Below are 22,181 nucleotides of genomic sequence, written 5' to 3'. Positions count from 1 at the left end.
ATTATAGTGAACACACACACACACACACACACACACACACACCACTTTATTGGCTATGGATCCCCCAAAATGAGTAATTTGTTTGGCCAAGACAGAGAAATGGTCTATATGATTGGGATAGAGTTTCAGGGTAAAGTAAGGTTGCCACAATATATTCTCAGAGTAATTTTACTGAACAAATTGGGTTTCATTAATGTGCGGACAACTACAATAGGTAACTACCATATTCTCCTTTTGGATTCCCCTCAGCCCAACTATGTTCTATATAAATGCCCTTAATGTCCATTCATGGGTCAATATCTAACTGTAACTGGACTCTTCTTCCCTCTCTGAGACAGGGATCCACATTGTCTCTGATTTTGGCTAACACTCTCCCATCTGCTTTCAACATGTTGCATTTGACATTAACTAATGTATCCTATTAGCATTAAAAGAAGCCAATCTGGAAAAATTCATTTTCAAGTAGAGTTCAAACAGGCCACAAGGAGAAGTGGATTTTTAATTTAAAAAAGTTGTGATGAAGCGAAAAGTCTGTGAAATGGGTCAAGGGAACAGAAGACAAGAATATCTCTCTCTGATTTATGGTACTAACAGGCAACAGGAAAAGAAAAAGAAAATTTTCAAAGCCTACATACAGTAAGACGAAAGATGTGATCAGAGGGATTGAAAGACATGGAATAGGTGATGGGATCTTCATCCCGCACTTACTGGTAATGGGTTAAAATTCTGGTCCACAAGGTGATTGTAGCCGTGGTCAAAAAATGAGTGCCGTATCACAACATCGATGCCCTGATTGGCCAACATTCCTAAAGTGTTCAACCATCTAAAAAGCAGGAAAATAGCTATATCAATGCATTTCAAAATAGGCATGGACTGGAAAAAGTATCCTAAAGATTATTGGCTGACTGGCAGAGCAAGGTCTACTCAACCATTCTCTCACAGTATGCAAAGAGCACTTGCAACTTAAATAAATTATTAGTACATAAGTGGCTTATTTCTATATTTCCTTAAGATGTTAAAGTCAGATGTCCAGACCTATGGCATTACTCCAATATCATAAACTATAGAACCTACCTACTTTTAGATAGACTTCCAGGGCAAGACTTTATATCATATCATATCTATCTATCTATCTATCTATCTATCTATCTATCTATCTATCTATCTACATATATATATCTTATAAGAAACAAATCATAACTATATATCCCACTACCTAAATTCTCTTACTTGGACACTTCCACTGTGCATAAAACAATCATACAGGTCTTCCACCCCAACTAATAGAATTTACATACAAACATACACATTTTAATCATTCACAAGTCTTAAATGAGAGGCAACTGCTAAAGAAAATTTTTATTATGATCACATTTATTTCTAGATCCAAGTAGTAACATAGAGATTGATGTATCCCAACAAAGACCACTCCCCCACAATGCATAAATCTCATGTACATATACATTAGGGTAAAATAGGCAGAAACATCCATCCCCATTCACAAGAATTTTACAAACAGAGCTGTCTAAATACCCACTTCCCTGTATCAAATGCCCAGAAACTCATGCTCCTACACTCACACCCCAGCACACATAGACACACATGCTCTTATCATGCCCTCTTCTTCCACTTCTGAAATACTGGACAACTTAAAATTTTGCTAGTTCTCATAAAGCTAAAAACATTATTTGAATTCTTAAAGTTAGAATTAACTTTAAAAGTCACTGAATAGACAACATACAAGATATCAATGAAGAGCTTTTATGCCTTTCTTAAACTAGTAAATTAGAGTCCAAACCATTAATTATAGAATAATTTTATGTTTATAATAAATATTAAGATTTATATATTTTTACTTTTATATAATTTTATGTTTATAATAAAAATTAAGATTTATATTGTGCTTTTCTGTTCAAAGCATCTCAGGTTTATAATTCTGAGAATGCCCATATAGAAAGGGAGCTTTCATCAGGAGTGCATAAATCTGAGTTCAAATCCTAACTTTTCTCCAAAGTAGTGTAATGCCTGGTAATCACTGCTCTGGGCCTCAGTTTCCTCATCTGAAAAACAAGAATGTTGGATTATATGACTTTCTTTCCATCTCTCAAACTTTATTTTTTCTTCAGAGCAACTAACATTAAAAAAATATACTTATAACCCCAGAACATCAGAAATGAAATGGATCTTCGTTTCACAAATGAAAAAACTGAGGCTCAAAGGAGTGATGTATTCAAAGTGAATTAATGAATATGAGCATTTACTGACTCTTGACACAAAAAGGATTATTATCTTTTCTCTATAGATGGATTAACTCAGGCAAGTATAAGTAAAACACCTATCCCAGTGTCACTAAGTGGTGAAATGAAGATCTTAACTCTGTTTCCCTGACTCCAAGCTCAGTGTTCTCTTCATATTGAAGCTGTGAAAATCAAAGGGAGTCTGTGATTTCTCTCTGAATACATACACATGTGTTCTAAGTGTTTATGTGTCTATGAGGTACTGCATCTAGGAGTGCATGGGTGTAAAAATATAAATGTGTCTTGGTGTTTGTATATGTGAAGACATCTGTAAGCCTGTGTGGATTACAGTGTGCAGAAGGCTATTCACATTTTTGTATGCCTATGCAATGCATTTGTGGTATCCTGGGAATAAGTACACCTGTATATACACATTAAGAGGGGCCATGCCTGATACCTCTTTGCATGGCCTGTAGCTCTAAGAACAATACAGCATATTAAATAAAGCAGCTGTTCAAAAAATGTAGCTTAATTAATGAACCCTATTTTTACCTACTGCTAAAGGGAATATGTTTGAGAGTACCTTAAAATACTCTTACTAGGGCAGAGATTTGTTTCTATCTTTACCTTCTTTACTCCCAAATAATTACTGATTAGATAGTATAGTAGAGAGAGAATTGAATTTGGAATTAGAAGACCTTGCACATCTCAATTCTGCCATCTACAAGTACAGAACCCCAAGCAAGTCACCTATCTAGGCTTTAGTTTAATCAGCCAGGTGACATAGTGTATAGAGTGCTGGGTCTGGAGTAAGGAAAACCTGAATCCAAATCCAGCCTCAGACACTTACTAGCTGTGTGACACTGAGCAAGTCATTTAACCTGTTTGCCTGAATTCCCTCATCTATAAAGAAAATAGGGATAATAATGGCAACTACCTTCCATTGTTGTTGTAGGAATCAAATAACATAATTGTAAAGTACTTAGCACAGTTAGCACACATGATAAATACAATATAAATATTAGCTATTAAATGATTGCAATTATTATTATTCTCATAACAATTATCAATTTGAAAGCTGACTGGAAGATAGGCTGGAGTGAGAAGAGACTTGAGGTAGGGAGGTCAACCTGAAGACTTTTGTAATAGTCTAGGTGTGAGGTGATGAGGATCTGTACCAGGATGGTGGCAATGTTAAGGGAGAAAAGAAGTTGTGTAAGAGAGATGTTCTAAAGGAAGAATCAATAGGACATGGCAACTGATTTGGATTTAGGTTGTGAAAGAGAATAAAGAGTCAAGAATCAAAAATGATTAGTGGGTAATGAGCCTGGGTAAGTGGGAAGATTGTGGTACCCCAAAATAATTAGGAAGTTAGGAAGAGGAGACAATTTTGGGGAAATGATAAGGAGTTCAGTTTTGGACACAGTGAATTTAAGATGTCTAGGGGGATGTCTTATAAAAAACAAATAATCACTATACATTCCATTACCCAAATTTCCTTACTTGGGATACCTCCACTGTGCATAAAACATCCATACATGTCCCTCACCCAAACTAATAGCATTTACATATAAACATGCGCATTTTAATTGTTTGCAAATCTTTCTTTGAGATATCCAAAAAGTAGTTGGAGATGTAAGACTGGAGATCAGAAGAGAGGTTACAGTTGGATAAATCTGGAAATTATCTGTATAGATATGAAAATTGAATCCTTGGGAGTTAAGGATATCAAGAGAAATAGCAGAGAGAAAAAAGAAGAGGGTCCAAGTCAAAGGGATTTTCAAGGAGACGATGATGACTAAAAGTGTCAAAAGGTCTTAAGTCAAGAATGATGTGTTCTTCTTTAAAAGATCAGTAGTGTTTAAGAGTAGATAAAGGGAAGGACAGAGTCTTTTCAGAATATAAAACACTATGACCTAAAAGTATGAAGGTGCGAATATGAAGGACATATATGCTATTTAGTATGACTAGAAATTAATATATATGGAGGGTAATAATACAAGATAAAACAGGAAAATCAAGATAGTGGAGAGGTAAGAAATTTGGCAGGCAATGAGGAGCCACTCAGGTCTGAGCTGAGATGTGGCACTACTAACTATATATATATATATATGGAAGATTACTTTGGCAGGAATATAGAGGGTGTACTGAGGAAGAATTAGTAGAGTCAAAATCAGTTAATAGTCCATATGGACAGTAACGAAACCTGTGGGATGAATTCAAAGGATATTATGTAGATGAAAACAACATGACTTAGTGGCTGATTAGATGTAAAGAATAGGGAAATCATCCACAAAACCAGAGATTTACAAAGAAAAAATGATTCAGTAGAAAATGTCCTACATTTGGAAACAGAAGACTTGTACTCAAATTTTGGATCTACTCCTTACTCTCTTGTGTGACCTTGAGCAAATTACTTAATCTCTCTATTAGTAAGATGAAAAGGTTAGACTAGAAAGTCTCAAAGATGTCTTCCAGCTCTAAATCTATGATCTTCTGATCTTAAGTCATCCTGGCTATCTTATAACTGAACAGTTAGTTTGTGGGAAGTATAGGGAGCTAAACTTAAGAGTTAAGAAGACCTTAATTTAAACCCTTCCTCATATACTTATTAGTTGTATGATCCTGGATAAGTCACTTTAGTATGCCTCCTCTGTAAAATGGGGATAATAGTAATATCTACCATTTATAGTTGCCAAGAGGATAAAATGAGAATTAAAAGGCTTAACAAACCTTAAAGTACTGTTTAAACATTACTATTATCATTATTGTTATTCTTGTTATTCACAACAAATGGCAATCTATTTTCTATTTGATAGAGAGCCTACTACCTTCTGAGAGAATCAATTTCAGTTTTGGACACTTTTTAATTGTAAGGAAACTTTTCTTTAGGCAGAACTCTGTTTCTTTGCAATTCTACCCACTGCTATTAGTTCCATTCTCAGGGGAAGGACAGCCACAAGACAACTCTTCAAATACTTAAGAGATAACTGTTCTACTCCTCCCCGAGTCTCTTCTTTTCAGTGGCTAAAGATCTCTACTTCTTTTGGAAGGTATGAGGGACATTAAGTACCTCCACATCCCACTCCCACAACCCACCCCACTCCCAAGCTAAAGAATGGATGAGCTTTTTTGACTGCCATGCAACACTGTTGATTCATTCTGAATTTATAGTTGACTAAATTTTTCTAATCTTTTTACAATAAATACTTTTTCTGCTCTCTAATCACCCTTTTCCCCTTTCCATATGAGAGTTAAAATTTACAATCTGACTGTAGGATTTGTAAATGTAAACATTTGTCCTTATTCCATTTAATCTTAGTAAATATTTAAAAAAAGAAACAAATTTAATTTGATGCAAACTATTTTCAATGTATTATTTTGGTTCTTATTGACCCTATTCTCATTGCTTATATATTATCTTGATGATAATACCAGAGTATGATAATAATACCTGAAAATTTTTTCTAGTAATCAAAGTCAGGCATATATGCATTTCCACCCCCCGCCCCACCTTAAAATTCTCAAGTGGATCTATGATCTCTTCAGTGTAGGGATTCCCACCAATAATATAGATTGCATCCCATCCACAATTTCCTATCCTGCACTACCCTCATCCATATTCTCCCATCCATTTGCTGCAGCTCATAGTAAGTGCTTCTATATCTTTTTATTACTTTATTTAAATAGATCCAACTAATGTTTGGTAGGCTTTACTCAAGTTCTTTTAACCCAAGCATTTAAATGGCCAGACAGATTGTGCATTAATTATTCACTGCTTTTATCATGTGACTAGCTCATCTTTTACAATCACACATCTCTTTGATGATATCTCACAAATAACCCTTCTAAAGAAGAATTTTATACAAATGAATGAAATGGTTTGAAATAACTACCCCCAAAGCAGAGTGAAATCATGTCTTTATGTCTTTTAATTAATAGTGATAGTAAAGATGTGATTTTCTATGATGAAATGCCACTTGTGAAATTCTCTAGTTTCCTTTATTATATTTCCACACAATATAACCACACAATATTTGTGTAAGTTATCATAAATTTTTATGTAGATAGGAAATTAGACATGGTGAGTAATATTATCTTTAGTTTTCTTGGTAATTTTTGGTAGTTATAAGGTCTGAGACCTTTTCCACACTTTTGTATAACTTCAGATAACTTGAGAATGAATCCAAGATCTAGCACTTACTTTTTGTGTGACTTTAAGCAAATTATCTAATCTCTCTGAGTTTCAAATTCTTTATCAGTAAAATGAAGATGTTGGACAAGATTATCTCAGAAGTCCTTTCCTGCTCAAAATCCACGATCCCATGACACTCTCAATTTTTTTTTTCATAAAACCATCACCTTGTCTTATTTATATGTTCAATGGTTTTCTTTCAGTTTTATTTATCTCTCCTTTGATTTTTCTAGATTTCCAATTTGGTATTTAATTTGGATATTTTAAAATTTGTTCTCTTTCTAGTTTTTTTTAGTTGCATGCCTACTTCATTAATCTGTTCTTTATTTTTATTGATATAACTATTTAGAGATATAGATTTCCCCCTAAGTACAGCTTTGGCTGCATCCCATAAATGTTGGTATGTTGTCTCCTCACTGTCATTCTTTATAATGAAATTATTGATAGCATCTATGTTTTGTTTTGTTTTTACCCACTCATTCTTTAGGATAATATTTAGTTTCCAATTAATTTTCAGACCTTATTTCTGCCACCCTTCACTGAATTTACTGCAGTATGGTGTGAAAAGGATGCATATATTTCTACTTCTCTATATTTGGTTGTGAGATTTTCATGCCCTATTATATAATCAGTTTTTGTGAAGGTGCCATGTATTGTTAAGAAAAAAGTATATTCTTTTATATTCTCATTCAGTTTTCAGAGCAGGTCTAGCATATGTTGTTTTGTTTTTTTAAGTTCTATTTATTCTCCTTAACTTATTTCTTAACTCTTTGTTGGTTGGATTTATCCACTTCTGAGAAGAGAAGATTAAAGGTCCCAACCAGTAAGGCTATACTGTACTTCCTATTTCCTCCTGTAACTCATATAACTTCTCTTTTAGGAATCTGGATGCTATGCCATTTGGTGCATTTTTGTTTAGTACTGATATTGTTTCATTGTCTAAGGTGCCTTTATAAAGATGTAATTGCCTTCCTTATCATTACTGATTAGGTCATGTTTTACTTTTGCTTTGTCAGAGATCATGATTGCTACCCCTGTTTTTTTTTTAACCTTAGCTGAAGCATAATAGATTCAGCTCTAGACTCTTACTTCTATTCTGTGTGTGTCTTCTTGATTTAAATGTGTTTCTTGTAAATAACATATTGTGGGATTTGGGTTTTTAGCCTCTCTGCTCTCCTTTTCCATTTTGTTGGCGAATTCATCCCATTTACATTCACACTTATGATTACTAATTATGTGTTCCCATCCATCTTATTTTCCCTATTTACCTTTCTTTTTCTCTTCTCACCTTTCCTTTTCAGAAATATTTTGCTTCTGACCACTGTTTCCTCCAATTCCATGACACTCTCAAAACTGTACTGTCTTGAGTACAGTCCTTTTCTGTATATACATGGTGCAACTGAGTTGCTTTCCCTGTGTCCATAGACTGTAGTTGTATTTTCACTACCTCTATTAGTCCACATCTGGGTCTGTGAGGTGTCCAAAGGTGATGGCTCCACTTGCCTTGATGGAAAAAAAATTATGAAATTCCCATGTACATCTTTTTCTTCTTCCATTGAATTTTCATCTTCCAAAATTTCATCTTTAAATGCCATCAGCATGATTCTAGGTCAATTAGGCAACTTTTCTTCAGCTTTCTTCCCACTCCACTGCTTTTCATTGCTTGATGAATCAATATTACTTGTAATATTTCATCTTCCTCTTCTATAAGACTTTTTGAATAAGCTTATATTCTAAACCAATATTCTTCTTAGTTGCCACATCTTTCTTTGCTTAACAAGTAAATCAACTGTTTCCTGACTAAGGAAATTTTAAGCACTTTTGATCTCCTCATTACAAGATTTCCATAAAGTGTTAATTAATGGGTAGTGTTCCATCTACATGTCATTTTTGGCATAAAATATACCTTAAATAGGTCAGGTAAAGGTGTTTTTAATTGCATGACAAGTTTTTTTTATTTTTAATTGTATCTTTGCATTAATTTTATCATTGCTTTAACAAATTAATGATACACAGAAATGATTCAAGAATGGCTACCTTATCAGTAATAACTAATTTTCTATTTGCTAAAATGATATATTTTATTTTTACAATATTATTTATTTCTTGTCATGTCCATCTTATGCCCGTTTATGTACTAAACCAATTAGGTGTCAAATTAGGTATTCTTTTAATTAGATTTAATCAAGTTAATTTTACTAGAATGAAATTTAATTTAATCAAACTAAGATTTTATTTCCTTTTTCTCCTCTGGAACAGATTTTGGTACATGAATGATATTATATTAAAAGTGATCCTTTTGAAAATATTTATCATGAGAAATAAAATGCATGATGACCAATTGTGCCATTATATGATGTCTCTTATTGTTTATGGCCTCATTAATAAAACCAATTCTACCAATTCCATTATTGTTCTCTCCAAGGAGAACCTGTGAGCAATCTGTTCATTTAGTTGCAACTCCTTCTGGCTTCTGGTTTCATTTATAGTGAGAATGCTAAGATTGCTAAAATTGAGTTCTTTTAGTTTTATTTCCTCTTGTTGGTCACTAGACAAAGATGTCAAATTCAGAGTAGCAACAGCTAAGTTTATTTTTATAGACAATATAACAACTGTGATTGTAAATAACTCTGGCCCTTTTCTATCAATGCAGAAGGTAAAAGCAGATTCACAAAAATGAAGACCACCTTATACAGGGTGTCCTGAAAGTCTTGGTACAGTTTATTTTTAAAATATTTTTATTTTATCCAATTACAGGTAAAAGTAATTTTTAACATTCTTTAAAAAAAGTTGAATTCCAAATTCTCTTCCTCTTTTCTTTCCCCCCATTCCCATTAAGAAGACAAGGAATGCAATTATTCAAAACATTTCCATAAAAGTCATATTGTGAAAGAAAACAGAGACCAAAACAAAACCAACCAAACAAAAATGTTTAGCTCAAGAAAAATAAAGTAAAAATGTATGCTTCTATATGCATTCAGACTCCGTCAGTTCTTTCTCTAGAGATGGATAGTATTTTTTATCATAGTTCATTCTGATCTTTTTATATCTGACAATGGCTAAGTCATCCAAAGCTGGTCATCATACAATATTGCTGTTACTATATATAATGCTCTCCTATTTCTGTTCACTTTGTATTAATTTTTGCAAGTCTTTACAGGTTTTTCTGAAAGCATTCTGTTCATAATTTCTAATAGCACTTATTCAACTTCAATCATATAACACAACTTGTTAGGTATTCCCAATTGATAGACATATTTAAATTTCCAATTTTTTGCCATCCCATGAAAAAAGCTGCAATAAATATTTCTGTACATATAGGTCCTCCCAACCCAATTTAAAAATCACTTTGGGATACAGAATAGTAGTGTTATTTCTGGGTATAAACAGTTTTATAGCTCTTTGGGCAAGTTACAAATTGTTCTCCAGAATGGTTAGATCAGTTCACGACTCAACCAATAGTGATTTAGTGTCCCTAGTTTTTGGTTTTCCTTTTTCAATTGGCCCTTTTCTTCTTGCTCTGTCCTTAGTTTTGGGCAAAAAGATACAGGGGGACTTCCCCTGAGAATTATGTTCTCACTCCAATACATGGTCTCATCCCAAGCCCAGACTGGGATAGCTGGCTTCCCTCTGGGCCCACAGGATCAGACCACTTCAGCCCAGACTACCCGGCGTTGGGACTCTGAGCTTCTCCACAGGTTTAAAATTTCAAAGGTTATGGGTTGGCTTGGATCACTATTTGCCCAGAAAGGATCTCAGAATTTGAATGTTTGCTTGGATTTAGGTTCTGAACCTGTGTCAGCTGATATGGAAAGTGGGTATGTGGCTTACTCTTGACTTGCTCTTCCCTCCTTGCTACAGCCTGTTTCTGACTCTGCTCTCCTCTCACCCACAATGCCTCAGATGTTTTCTGCCTACCTTTTGGGTTTTTCTTTTCTTGATAGTTGTTTCACTTGGTCTCCTTTTTAGTTGTTTCACTCTTGTATTTGTTTTGTGGAGATATTTTAATCTTGGTTGAGGGACACAGAACTGCTCTGGTTTACTCCTCCATCTTGTTTCTGCCTACTCCTATTTCTTGATATTTTTGTTAATTTTTGTTAATTGTTAAGATGAGATAAAATTTCAGAGTAGTTTTGATTTGTATTTCTCTTATTATTAGTTTTATTTATTTTATTTATTTATTTATTTATTTATTTATTTTATTTATTAGTATTATTAGTTATTAGATTTGGAGCAATCATTCATATGATTGTTAAGTTAGTAATTTTTTTAGAAATATTTCTTCATGGCCTTTTGCCACTTATCCATTGGACTCTTGGTTATATATTTATGTAAATTAAACACCCAACTCACAGGCTATTAGACAATTATCAAAGATATATGATATGAGTATTTTTCCACTAACTAAAAGTTTCCTTTCTCAATCTAATTGCATTGATTTTGTTCATGCAAAAGCTTTTCAACTTTGAGTAACAGAAGTTATTTATTTTATGCTTTTTGATCAGTTCTGTTGTTTGCTTGGTTAAGAATTTTCCCTTTAGCCAAAGCTGTGAAAGACACCTGACTTTTTTCTCTTCTATTTTCTGGCTTCCTTTTTTTTGTCGTTGTGTAACCTTGGCACAAATATAGATGTTAATTTAGGTAGTGCTTCCATTTTTATTATATTGTCATAATCCAGCTCTGAGTATTGAATTCTTATCAAGTTATTTAGATTCTTCATTTTTTAAAGAACATTTTGTAATTGTACCTTAAAAAGTCTTGAATATATCTTTTTAGATTGGTTACCAGATGTTTTCTGTATTTTATAATTTTTGTTAGAGATTGTTCTATTATTAATTGTTGGATTGTGTTTTCAATACATAGAAATGCTGATGATTTTTGTGGATTATTTGGTATACTCCTGCCTTGCTGAAGGCATTCTTAATTTGTTTATTTGCCTTTATATTTTTCTATGTAAACCCATGAATAGAGATAACATCATCTCAATTTTGTCAATATTTATTCCTTTGATGTTCTCATGTCTTATTGTTAGCATTAACATTTTTAGAACTATGTCAAATAACATTAGGGAAAGAGGTTGACTTTGCTTTACTCCTCTATTTGTAAGAAAAACTTTCAGTATTTTCTGATTGCAAATAATGCCAGCTTGCCCCTACTGGTTTTTTAGAATGAGTATTGTATTTTGTTAAAGGATTTAGAGGAGTAGAAAATCTTTTAATATAATTTTGCTGTTTTGGCTGTTTTTAAAAAAATATGATCATATCAATTATTTTTTAAATACTGAACCACATTGAGAACTTTGGTAAAAATCCAACTTGATCAGAGAGTATTTTTGTGGATATATTGCTAGGATTTACTTTTAAGTTTCTTCTAAATATCTTTTGTTCTCATTTGCAAATAAAACAAAATTATCAAGTATAATTTTTCCCTTTATATAAATAAATACAAATTTCATAATTTACATAATGTTTTTGCCTTTCTTTGCACACCCAGCATGTTGCACAGTGCTTGATACACAATAAGTGCTTAGTAAAAAGCTTGTCATCTGATTGAGAAAGAACAATAGAAATAGCAGAGCAATAGATATATATGCCAGCACCAGGAGAGATAGACCTCCTCATTAGTAGTGGAGGCCCAGGGCCAGACTGAGGAGATATAAGGCACCAAGACAGACCCCTTGAATATGCATGCCCACTTCTTCCCTCAAAGAGGTTTTATACACTAGCCCTTCAACGAGGGACTTTCCAGATCTTGAAAGAATAAAAATTTGGATATGTTGCTTCACTGGTATTATGAGTCAGGTAATGCCTAGATCCCTGGGGAGATGGGACCACTGCACAATCAAAGAACTGTTTTGACTATCTATAGGTTCAGGTATAAGTCCATTGTACCACTGTACCATGTACATGTTGGGTTAAATAAAACCTGTCCTGATTTTGATTATTAGCCTGAATTCTTGGGCTACAGCTTAGGGTCCTTAATGATGAACTAACTAAAATCTGATATTCTAAAAGGAAACATGAGACATGATGGAGAATAAGACTCCTAAGACTGAATATAGGCCAAAATAGCCCAAAGCCTCAGTTCTGAACCATGAGTTTCAAATGGAAGAATGATTCAAAGAAAAAAAAATAAAAATTATCTATAGAAGTAGAGGGGAATCCTTACCTGAATTGAGTCTGGTGAGTAGAAAAATTTAACACCTGCCAGTAGCTGCATAGTGTAAAGGACTTAGAGTCAGGAAGAGCTGAATGCAAATTTTGCCTTGGACACTTAATACCTTCCTAGTTGTGTCACCTTGGGCAAGTCACTTAATATCTTTCAAACTGAATTTCCTCATCTGTAAGATAAGGATAACAATAGCACTTACCTCACAGATTTGTTGGGAGGACCAATGAGATAATATCAAGTGCTTCACAAACCTTAAAAAGTGCTATGCAGATGATAGCTATTATTAGAAAAGGAAGGAAGGACAACCAAACACTGCCAGCTAAATAATGTGCATGAGACTTCCTATAGAGGACAGAATCAGACGTTGTTGGGAGGAATTAGCTTCTTGTTCTCTAAGGAAGAATTATATGAATTTATGGGTATCATCATGAAAGAATTCATCCAGCAATAATCAGAGAGAGAAGGTTTTTGGTGACTACTTTTTTTGTGGCATAGAGATAGTTATTCGTTGACACGATATAAATATTAGAGAGGTTTTATTGAGACATATATAGGAAAACTCCTAAGATCTCCCAAGCCTAACAACCAGTACCAACTATTAGTTATCGAGCCAGAAAAAACAAACAAAAAAACAAAAAAACAAACATCAGAAAGCATTACTTGGGATTTTGAACTCCAAAACAAGAAAGTGAAGAACTTAGCAGAAGAAATGATATTTTTGTTATTGGTGTTTATAAATGGAGATTTTGAACCCTAAACTTCATTCCTCAGAAGTCCTTGGTATTTCCCAGAATTCCCTATAATCTCTCCTGCATCTTCACATTGGCAAGATCACATTTTTGGTATTTAACTGGCAGTAATGCCTCCCATGCTATCTCTTCTTGAGAATGTAGAATCAGCAGTTATGGTGGTGAGTGGGGATGGCTAAAAATGGGCTAATGTAAAAATGGAGATTTGAACCCCAGACTTTAATCCCCAGAAGTCCTTGGTACTTCCCAGAATTCCCTATAATCTCACATGAGTCTCCACCTGGATGAGATCACAATTTATTATTTAAAGGGCTCTCTGCCTCTCAAGAGCTCTCTTCCTGTACTCAGAGATGGCAAGATGTTGTAAGAAAGATGTGAATGGGCTAACGTGCCCTAGGTATGTCTTTTTTATTTTGTATCCTTAATTTCTAATAATCCTTAATAAACCTCATAAAAATATAATACTTTTATTACAAGAGACTAATTTAACTGTTACACTAACAAGCCATGGGCACATGGTTTTTATTTTGTACCCTCTTTATTCCTTGATTTCTAATGATTCTTAATAAACCTCATAAAATACAATAATTTTATTATTAGAAATATAAATATAATTTTTACAGTTGCCAACTGAAGGTAGGGGATTGAGAAGAAAAAGACAGGTTGTGGAAGTGAACATTTGGTTAAGATGTCTGAGAATGGGATTTCAATGTCTAAATCAGGGCTTAAAATATAAGTATTTTCCCAGGATGAAATGTAACCGTTGAGGACCAATAATAAACCTGCCTGAAGTCAAGAAGTCTTTAAACAATAAAAGGTCAAACAACGTAAAGGACAAAATTAACTAAATGTAACAGTGAATCCAGAATGATAAGGACAATAAAGGAAAAAAGTCACAGAATTTTAGGATCTTGAAGTTAAAAGGGACTCTAGAACTTTAGTTCAACCTGCATCTAAAGAAGAATTCCCTAGAAAACAATGCGATATAGTAGAAAAAATGAGGCCTCTGGACTTAGGGAACTTGAGCTAGTGATCTTGGCAAGTCATTTAATCGCTGGAGGCCAGAGTTTCCTCAACTAGAAAATGAAAGAGTTGGACTATGACCTTTCTATAATACATCAACAAGGAGCCATATAGACTTTAAATGAAGACCTCCAGAGAGGGAAAACCCATTATCTCTCATGGGATCCCATTCCATTTTTGGGACAGATTTAACTGTTAGCAAGTTTTTCATTAATTCAAGTCTAAATCTGCCTCTTTTCAACTTCTACCTATTGCTATTAGTTCTGCAGTCTGATGACAAACAGAACAAGACTATTACATTCTTTTTCTTTTTCTGCTTCCCTCCATCTCTCTGTCTCTTTGTCTCTTGCTTCTCTCTTTTCTTTCAAATAATACTATTCCAAATAATGAAATAGATGGGTTGATCTGCTCATTAGACTCCTTTAAGATCATGTCTTTGACCACATTTGTGACTCAAAAGTGATGAAAAGAGGAAATGTGAACAAGTAACCCAAGAATATGGTAAGGTTATCAAGGACCATATTAATATTTTCCTATGTATACCCTATGCTCAGGTAAGAATAGATTAGTTACCTAATTCCCAAACATGCCTTACTTATCCTTTCCAACCACCTCACTTCTGCTCATGTGGTTTCCTTTTTCTGCAATACATAATCTCTACTTTTAAACTGACCCCAAGTAAACTCCTGAAAACACCATTATCCACTCTGGCTATGAAAATCTTACCCATTCTTCAAGTCAAGGCCCATCCCAACTGTCACCTCCTCTATAGAAACCTTTCCTAATCCCTATAGTCAGAAGTTATTCCCTTTGATCTGAAAGTTGAGACCAGCAATCTTATAGTATTTAATATACATGTGCTTATAGTTATTCAAGTACATGTTCGATCTTCTGAGAGGATGGACTATGTTTAATTAACATCTGGAGGCCCTTCCATTGCCTAAATCAGTGGCTTGCACATGATACAAGTTAAGCACTTACTGAATGAATAAATGGACAGAGAAACAAAAATTGGAACCAGTGACACCAATGTGATTTATATAGCACCTCACATACATTATACCATCTTGTACCCACAGCAATACTATTAGTATCATATAAAATGAGATGATAGACTCTTAGATGATAGACTTCTTAGCTAAGTGCCTGACAACGTAGAAGCTTAATCAATTCTTGTTCTCTTCTTTCCCTATGACTTAAGAAATGCAGTTATTCAATAAAATTCCACAAACATTAAATACTTAGTATATGCCATGACACTAGGAGTTCAAAGACAATCAAAAATACTCCCTTCTCTTAAGGAATTTACATTCTAGTGGGGAATAAAAACCATTTAAATAGACGAAGCACAGACAAAATAATCTGGAGGGAAAACGAACAACTGAGAGGAAAACAAAAGTGTCCTAGTAGGAAGTACTATTGAGGGTGTGTTTAGCAAGGGATAGGTGTTCCAAGAGCTACAGATGAGGAGGAAGATCATTCTAGGCACTGTGAAGATTGGATTTAGCTATCTCCTGATTGTAACAATGAAGATACTTAGCTCTTTCATTAGAGTGAAGCTAGAATTTTAAGCTACAATCTGTTTTTAGATTTTAACTACAAAAAGGTGTTAAGTAACTACAAAAGGTGAACTTACCAAAAGAGGTGTTAAGTAACGCAGTAAGATAAAATCTAACCAAAGAAGGTGAGAACTAAAGAGTGGGCAGTTCTGGAGAAAATCTAACCAAAGAAGGTGAGAACTAAAGAATGGGTGCCCAGTCCTGGAGAAAAGGCATCTGCTGTGATTGGTAGACGTGAAATTTAGGGGAGGTGACACAAGAGAAAAAGATCTTTAAAAAGAGGACCAAAAGGCAGAAGGAGATCATTCAGACATTGGTACTCAGACATTCAGACAGTCTTTTGGAGATTCAGGCACTGACTTGGAGGAGCAACTGGAAGACAGACCCTTGGGGAGCAACCAGAAGGCAGACACCCAGACTTCTTTTAGACTGTCACCTTTGGTGAATGAAAAGCTGACTGAGTAACTCCGCCTTTCTAGAGGCATGAAGCCTCCAGGTAAAGCCCATCTTCTTGAGACTCTCTTCCCCTGGCTGGGGCTTAGAGATTCTAACTGATATCAGAAGAAGCCAGAGTTTTCGCTGTCTCTCTCTCTCTCTTTCCTTCAATATCTTCCTTCTATTGTAAATATTATAAATAAACTACCATAAATTCCATTTACTTTAGTAATTCATTTTGGGATTTAGAAATTAAATCCCTGGTGACCACCTAATTAATATTTCAGAGTCCAAGAACAATTAAATTTAACAGCACAGAAGTCAACTTGGAAAAAGTGTGGCTATAGATTATAGAATGTTATACACAGGCACAATGTAAAATCTCTTTAAGGCCCTTTAATATGAAAAAGTTTAGTGCTGAAAAGGGGTCCCAAAGGGTACTTCGGTGCAAAGGAAAATATTTAAATGAACTGTTAAAGGATGTAAGGTATTACTATTATTATAGATGGATATTACAGTGACTAAAATGAATAGGAAAGGAATTTTAGTTTAATGAAATCTGCTAACAAGTTTCCTTAACTTTTCTGTATGTCATGGAACTGTATGTCTATGTACTGGATAAAATATAATACAGGGGATTACAAAGAAAACCAATCATATTTGAAACACAATGATCAAAACATTATAAAATCGAGTTCACAGACTTCCGGTTAAGAACTCCTATGCTAAAATATATGTATGAAGAAAAACAGTTTTCAATTTTTTCAGGTGGAATTTGGACAATTTGGGACAGAAAAACGAATGGCAGTCTACACAGAAACAGAGATATAACCTTATAAAAGTTATAGGGTGAATTGTTTGTGAAGAATTTGATGATTTGAAGTAGAAGCCCTTAATCTGGGGTTTGTGAATAGATTTCAGGGGGTACAATGTCTTGGGTGGAGATAATAAATCCTTCTTTTCACTAACTTCTAATTGAAATTTAACATTTTCTTTATTTAAAATAATAATCTGAGCAGGACTTCATAGGTTTCATCGGATTGCCAAAGGAGTCCATGACACACACAAAAAGGTTAAGAACTACTAGTTTAAAGTAATATATAACTTTTATTTAATAGAAATGGAAAAATATGAACACAAATACAGCTGGATGGTAGAAAGTGAAATTGAATGCTTTATTGAAAATTTAAGAGTTGCAGGTCATTATGGTCCTTTAGATATGTGCATATATGTATTTTGTGACTTAATAGGTTAAAACAAAAAAATAGAAATTATAAAATTAATTTAAGACTGAGATATCATTTAAAAAGTATTGCTGATTACTTAAAAGGAAGTTGATGACCTATACTTCTTAAGTAAAAGGTAGGTCCCTAAGCTAGGAGATTAAGCTATTTAAAGACATATAAGATAAAAGGAAAGTGAAGCAGAAGAATTAAAACCCTGACACAAAATGAGGCCAAACCCATCCTGCTGATGCTGTTTGCTAGTTCCTGATTGGCTTCCTGGAGGCTGTAATTTCCATTATTGCCCTCCAATGCCACCTAAAGTTTAAGAGAGATTTTCCAAGAATTGCATGGAATTCTCTTCTGCCCCTTCTCTTCTGAGAGGAAAAGCAGAATGGGGAAAGAATGCTAAGGTTGCTGCTTCCCTGAATAAGAAGCAATGAGGCTGTTTTTGCCTTACCCATGGAGTCAATCTGAACTCTTTTCTGTGAATTATATTTTAACTGCACAATACAGCATTCTGGTAAATGGAGAGCTGGTTAGATTTGATTGTACAGTTAAAGACAGCTTACCTGATGAGCTTTGCAGTTTTCTGACTTAAAGAGAACTTCTATTTACTTGAAGAGATAATACTTTCTAAACATTTTTTAAGGATGATTTAAAGTTTAAAGAACTTGCAAGTGCCAGGCTACAGCACAGAGGAGAAATGGAGGTGACTAATTAAAGACTAATGAGAACCAAAAGATCAGCAGTTAAGAGAGAATGACATCAAAGTCTACAGTCCAAAGTTGTAAATTACCTCAAACTATGAGCTATCTTCCCTCATATGGTTCCCTTCCAGTTTTCTGTAAATGTATACCAACTTTCCTCCACAAGTACTGAGTATGTTGTTGCAGAAATATGACTCAGGTTTATACATGAATTGTAATGTATTTTATTATCCATGTACTTAATATGAATACCAATAATATAGTTATTATTTCTTTTGCCTTGTTAAGGAAAAGATTTAATAAATTAAGAGTATCATTATTTTGAGTGGTGGCTACTTTAATTGGAAATGCATCAGTTGGGGGTTCATGACCAAGACTATTAAGCAATGGAAGTATATATCCTTTAAAAAGGGTTGCCCCCAGTACCATGAAAAAATGCTGAGTATTAAGTATATGGTGGTGGTCTATCTCTGGGAATCTAGACTTGTGAAAGCAAGTTAGTGAGCAAGCCATTCCAGAGAGTATCTATATGCCTCATATCATGTGAGTGGAAGCATCAGTTGTGTTATACAGGGAACAGCAAGTAGACCAGTTTCACTGTGAGCATATAAGGAGGAGTAATTGGTAATCAATTAAAAAGAACAATTTGAGGTTGGTTTGGAGGATTTTAAGTGAGAAACAGAGAATTTGATATACTATCCTAGAGTCAACAGGAAATTACTGAAACTTGCATAGGGGAGTGATATGATCATACTTAATCTTTAGGGGTATCACACTATTGCAATGGTTCAGGAAGAGATAATGTGATCTTGAATTAGGGTAGCTCTGTTAGGAGTGGAAGGAAGATGCTGAATATGAGTGATGCTACAGAGTTAGAATCAAAAAGATTTGGCAACTTATTGGATATGTGAGAAAAGTAGAGGATTGTTTTATTATCTACATTTAAAGTGAAGAAATTTAGGATCAGATGATTTAAGTGACTTGACCATGATCACACAGCTATGAAATTTCTGAGGCAGAATTTGAACAAAGGTCTCCTGACTTGAAATCAAGTACTCTATGCAAGCTACCTCTCTGTCTGGTTGCCCAAAATTGGCAAGATAAGGTAATAAGGAACATAGCAGGAATGCTATGGTTTTTCTTTCCCATCACCTTATATCTGAAATTCAGATGTTACTCACAAGAATCCAGCAGCATAGGAATCAGACAGATTGTTTGTGCCTCCAGCTGAGGTGGTTACAACACCCTCAAGCCAAATCTTCTTCCCTGGGGTATATGTGTTTACCACCTGTTCATAAAACAAAAGCCAGGAAAATGATGAGAAAATGAAATCCTTTCTCCCTATTTGCCAGAGAAAACATATTACCCTTTAGCAATTAAAATTTTCCTATGTGTTCCTTTTAGATTTTAATTTTGGATTGAGTGTTCTTAAATGAGAAGTTCTACAAGCTGATAGTCTGTACACATGTAAGGAACTTTTCTATATACCTTTCAGAACTGAGCATAAAGGAGGAGTACCATAACAAGGACTTAAAGAGCACCTACTGTATGCCAACCCCTAAGCTAGGTGATAAGGACATAGAGAACTAAGACAAAATTTCTCCCTTCACTGAACTTAAAACCATTTGTGGCAGGGTAGTTAGGTAGTTCTGTAGATGGAGAGCCAGGCCTAGATAGACAAGAGGTTCAAATCTGATCTCAGATACTTCCTAGCTGTGTGACCCTGGGCAAATCACTTAACCCCCATTACCTTCTTCTGCCTTTGAACCAATACTTAGTATTAAGTCTAAGTCAGAAGGTAACGGTTTTTAAAAAAACAGCTGTTTGATTTAAGGCAAAAAGAAAAATAATTATAATACAAAATATTACATGATAACTGTTAGAAAGCTGCACAACAAAGAGCTATCAAAAGGCTAAGGACGAAGAATGCCTTCAGATCCTCTGGATAATAACACTAACTCAGGCTTTAATACAAATGCTATAGTATTAAATGATTCGTTGATAATTTTTTTACTGAGTAAATGTATGAAGTTTTTATAAAGCACTTTTGTCTTTTCCAGAAGATATTAACTTAAAAATGTGTAAGTTGAAAAGGTCAAATGAACATATAGAGCTATATCAAAAAAGAAAAACTAAATAAAACAAACATCTTTCCCTGAGAACAAACGTGGATCACAAATTGAAAATGAATCAGCATGACATACTGTTAAAAATATGGTACATATTAATAACACTGGGACATAACAATATGAAAGCCCTACAAGGGTTGCTGCTCAAGGTAATCTTTTTTTCTTGATTAATTTTATTTTTTCTATGAGTTTAAACTAAATAAAAGGATAATTTACCCATATGTTGCTGTTCGATGATTCAGTCAGGTATGTCTGATTCTTCATGACCAGGGGGCACATAATATGCCAAATCTATCAATGAAATCTTCTTGGCAAAGATACTGAAGAGATTTATCATTCCCTTCTCCAATGGAGTAGGCAAACAGAGGTTATATGACATGTTCAGGGTCACATAGCTAGTAAGTGTCTGAAGTTGGATTTGAATTCAGTTCTTCCTAAATCCAGGCCCAGTACACTATCCACTAACATATCTATCCATTCCATTTCATTTATGTAACAGAACACAAAAAGGAGAGTCTATATGTAAAGCCACGAATCTGAATGTTATACTGCTTGTTTTTTAAAGGATGTAACAAATTCCATGATATTTTCAAAGCTTTCCTGCTCATCTGTGCTTCATTCTAAACTTCTGTTTACATATTTTAGTGTTTCAACAGCTTCTTTTTTTGTTAACCTCTTCCCCCCCAAGCTTTCTCCCAATTAAAAATGGAGAGAAAGGAGAAAAAAAATTGTAATAAGTCAGTCAACTGGCAATTATTAATGACTTACTATGATATTCCAGGTCTTGTACTAATTGCTGGGGATACAAAGAAATGCCAGACAGTCCCTGTTCTCAAGGAGCTCACAATCTAATGAGGAGACATATGCAAACAACTGTGGACAAGCAAGATATATAGAAGATAAATAGGAGATCATCAATAGAGGGAAATCACAAAGATAAAAACTTTAAAAAGAAGGTAGAACTTCAAGGTGAAACTTGAAGGAAACCAAGGAAATCAGAAGAGGAGGAAGATGAAAGAAAGAGAATGGATTTGAGAGATGGAGCATCTTGTGCAAGAAAGGAAGTTAGTGGTGCTAGACTGCAGAGTAAATCATAGAGAAAGGTCTAAGAAGGCTGGAAATGTAGTAAGAGGCTAGGCTATATGGGGCTTTGAATGCCAGACAGAGGATTTTATATTTGACCTTGGAGATAATAAGGAAGCACTGGAGTTTACTGAATAATAGAGTGACATGGTCATAGCGGTGCTTTAGAAAGATCAAATTGACAGCTTAGTGGAGAATGGATTGGAGTAGGGAGATCTGCAAGCACACTATTGTAATAGCTCAAGCACAAGGTACTAAGCCTCCACCAGGGTGGTGGCAATGTCAAGAGTAGAGAAAGTGGCATATACAAAAGATGCTGTGAGGGTAGATATAACAAAAATGACCTCTAAGTTTCAAGCTTGGGTGACTAGAAGGATGGCAGTACCTTCAACAAGAATAGAGAAGTTCAATAGAGGAAGGTTTGGGGAGGAAAGAGATTGAGATCAATATTTAGATATATTGAGTTTAATTTGTCTATGGGGTTCTGAGATACCACTTCATACCTCTAAGTTTGGCTAATATGATAAAAAAGGAAAAGAAATTCTGGAGGCAATGTGGGAACACTGGGACACTAATGCACTGTTTGTGGGGTTGTGAACTAGTCCAACCATGTTGGAGAATACTTTGGAACTAGGCCCAAAGGGCTATAAAATTGTGCATACCCTTT

General features: G+C 34.4%; 1 protein-coding gene across 1 annotated transcript in view; it reads right to left on the bottom strand.

Moving 5' to 3' along the window:
* The window catches only part of HPSE2 (heparanase 2 (inactive)), a 753,270-nt gene that overhangs the window by 190,138 nt on the left and 540,951 nt on the right, over positions 1-22,181 (bottom strand). Inside the window, exons 8-9 of the mRNA XM_056801127.1 lie at positions 19,484-19,590; positions 709-823 (exon numbers count right to left, since the gene is read on the bottom strand). Of these exons, the coding sequence (XP_056657105.1) occupies positions 709-823; positions 19,484-19,590 (222 nt within the window). The remainder of the gene's footprint in view (positions 1-708; positions 824-19,483; positions 19,591-22,181) is intronic.

Source organism: Monodelphis domestica, chromosome 1, assembly GCF_027887165.1.
Source record: "Monodelphis domestica isolate mMonDom1 chromosome 1, mMonDom1.pri, whole genome shotgun sequence".
NCBI classification, from domain to species: Eukaryota; Metazoa; Chordata; class Mammalia; order Didelphimorphia; family Didelphidae; genus Monodelphis; species Monodelphis domestica.
The sequence above is the reverse complement of the archived record's forward strand: the minus strand, read 5'-3'. Positions and strand labels throughout refer to the sequence as shown.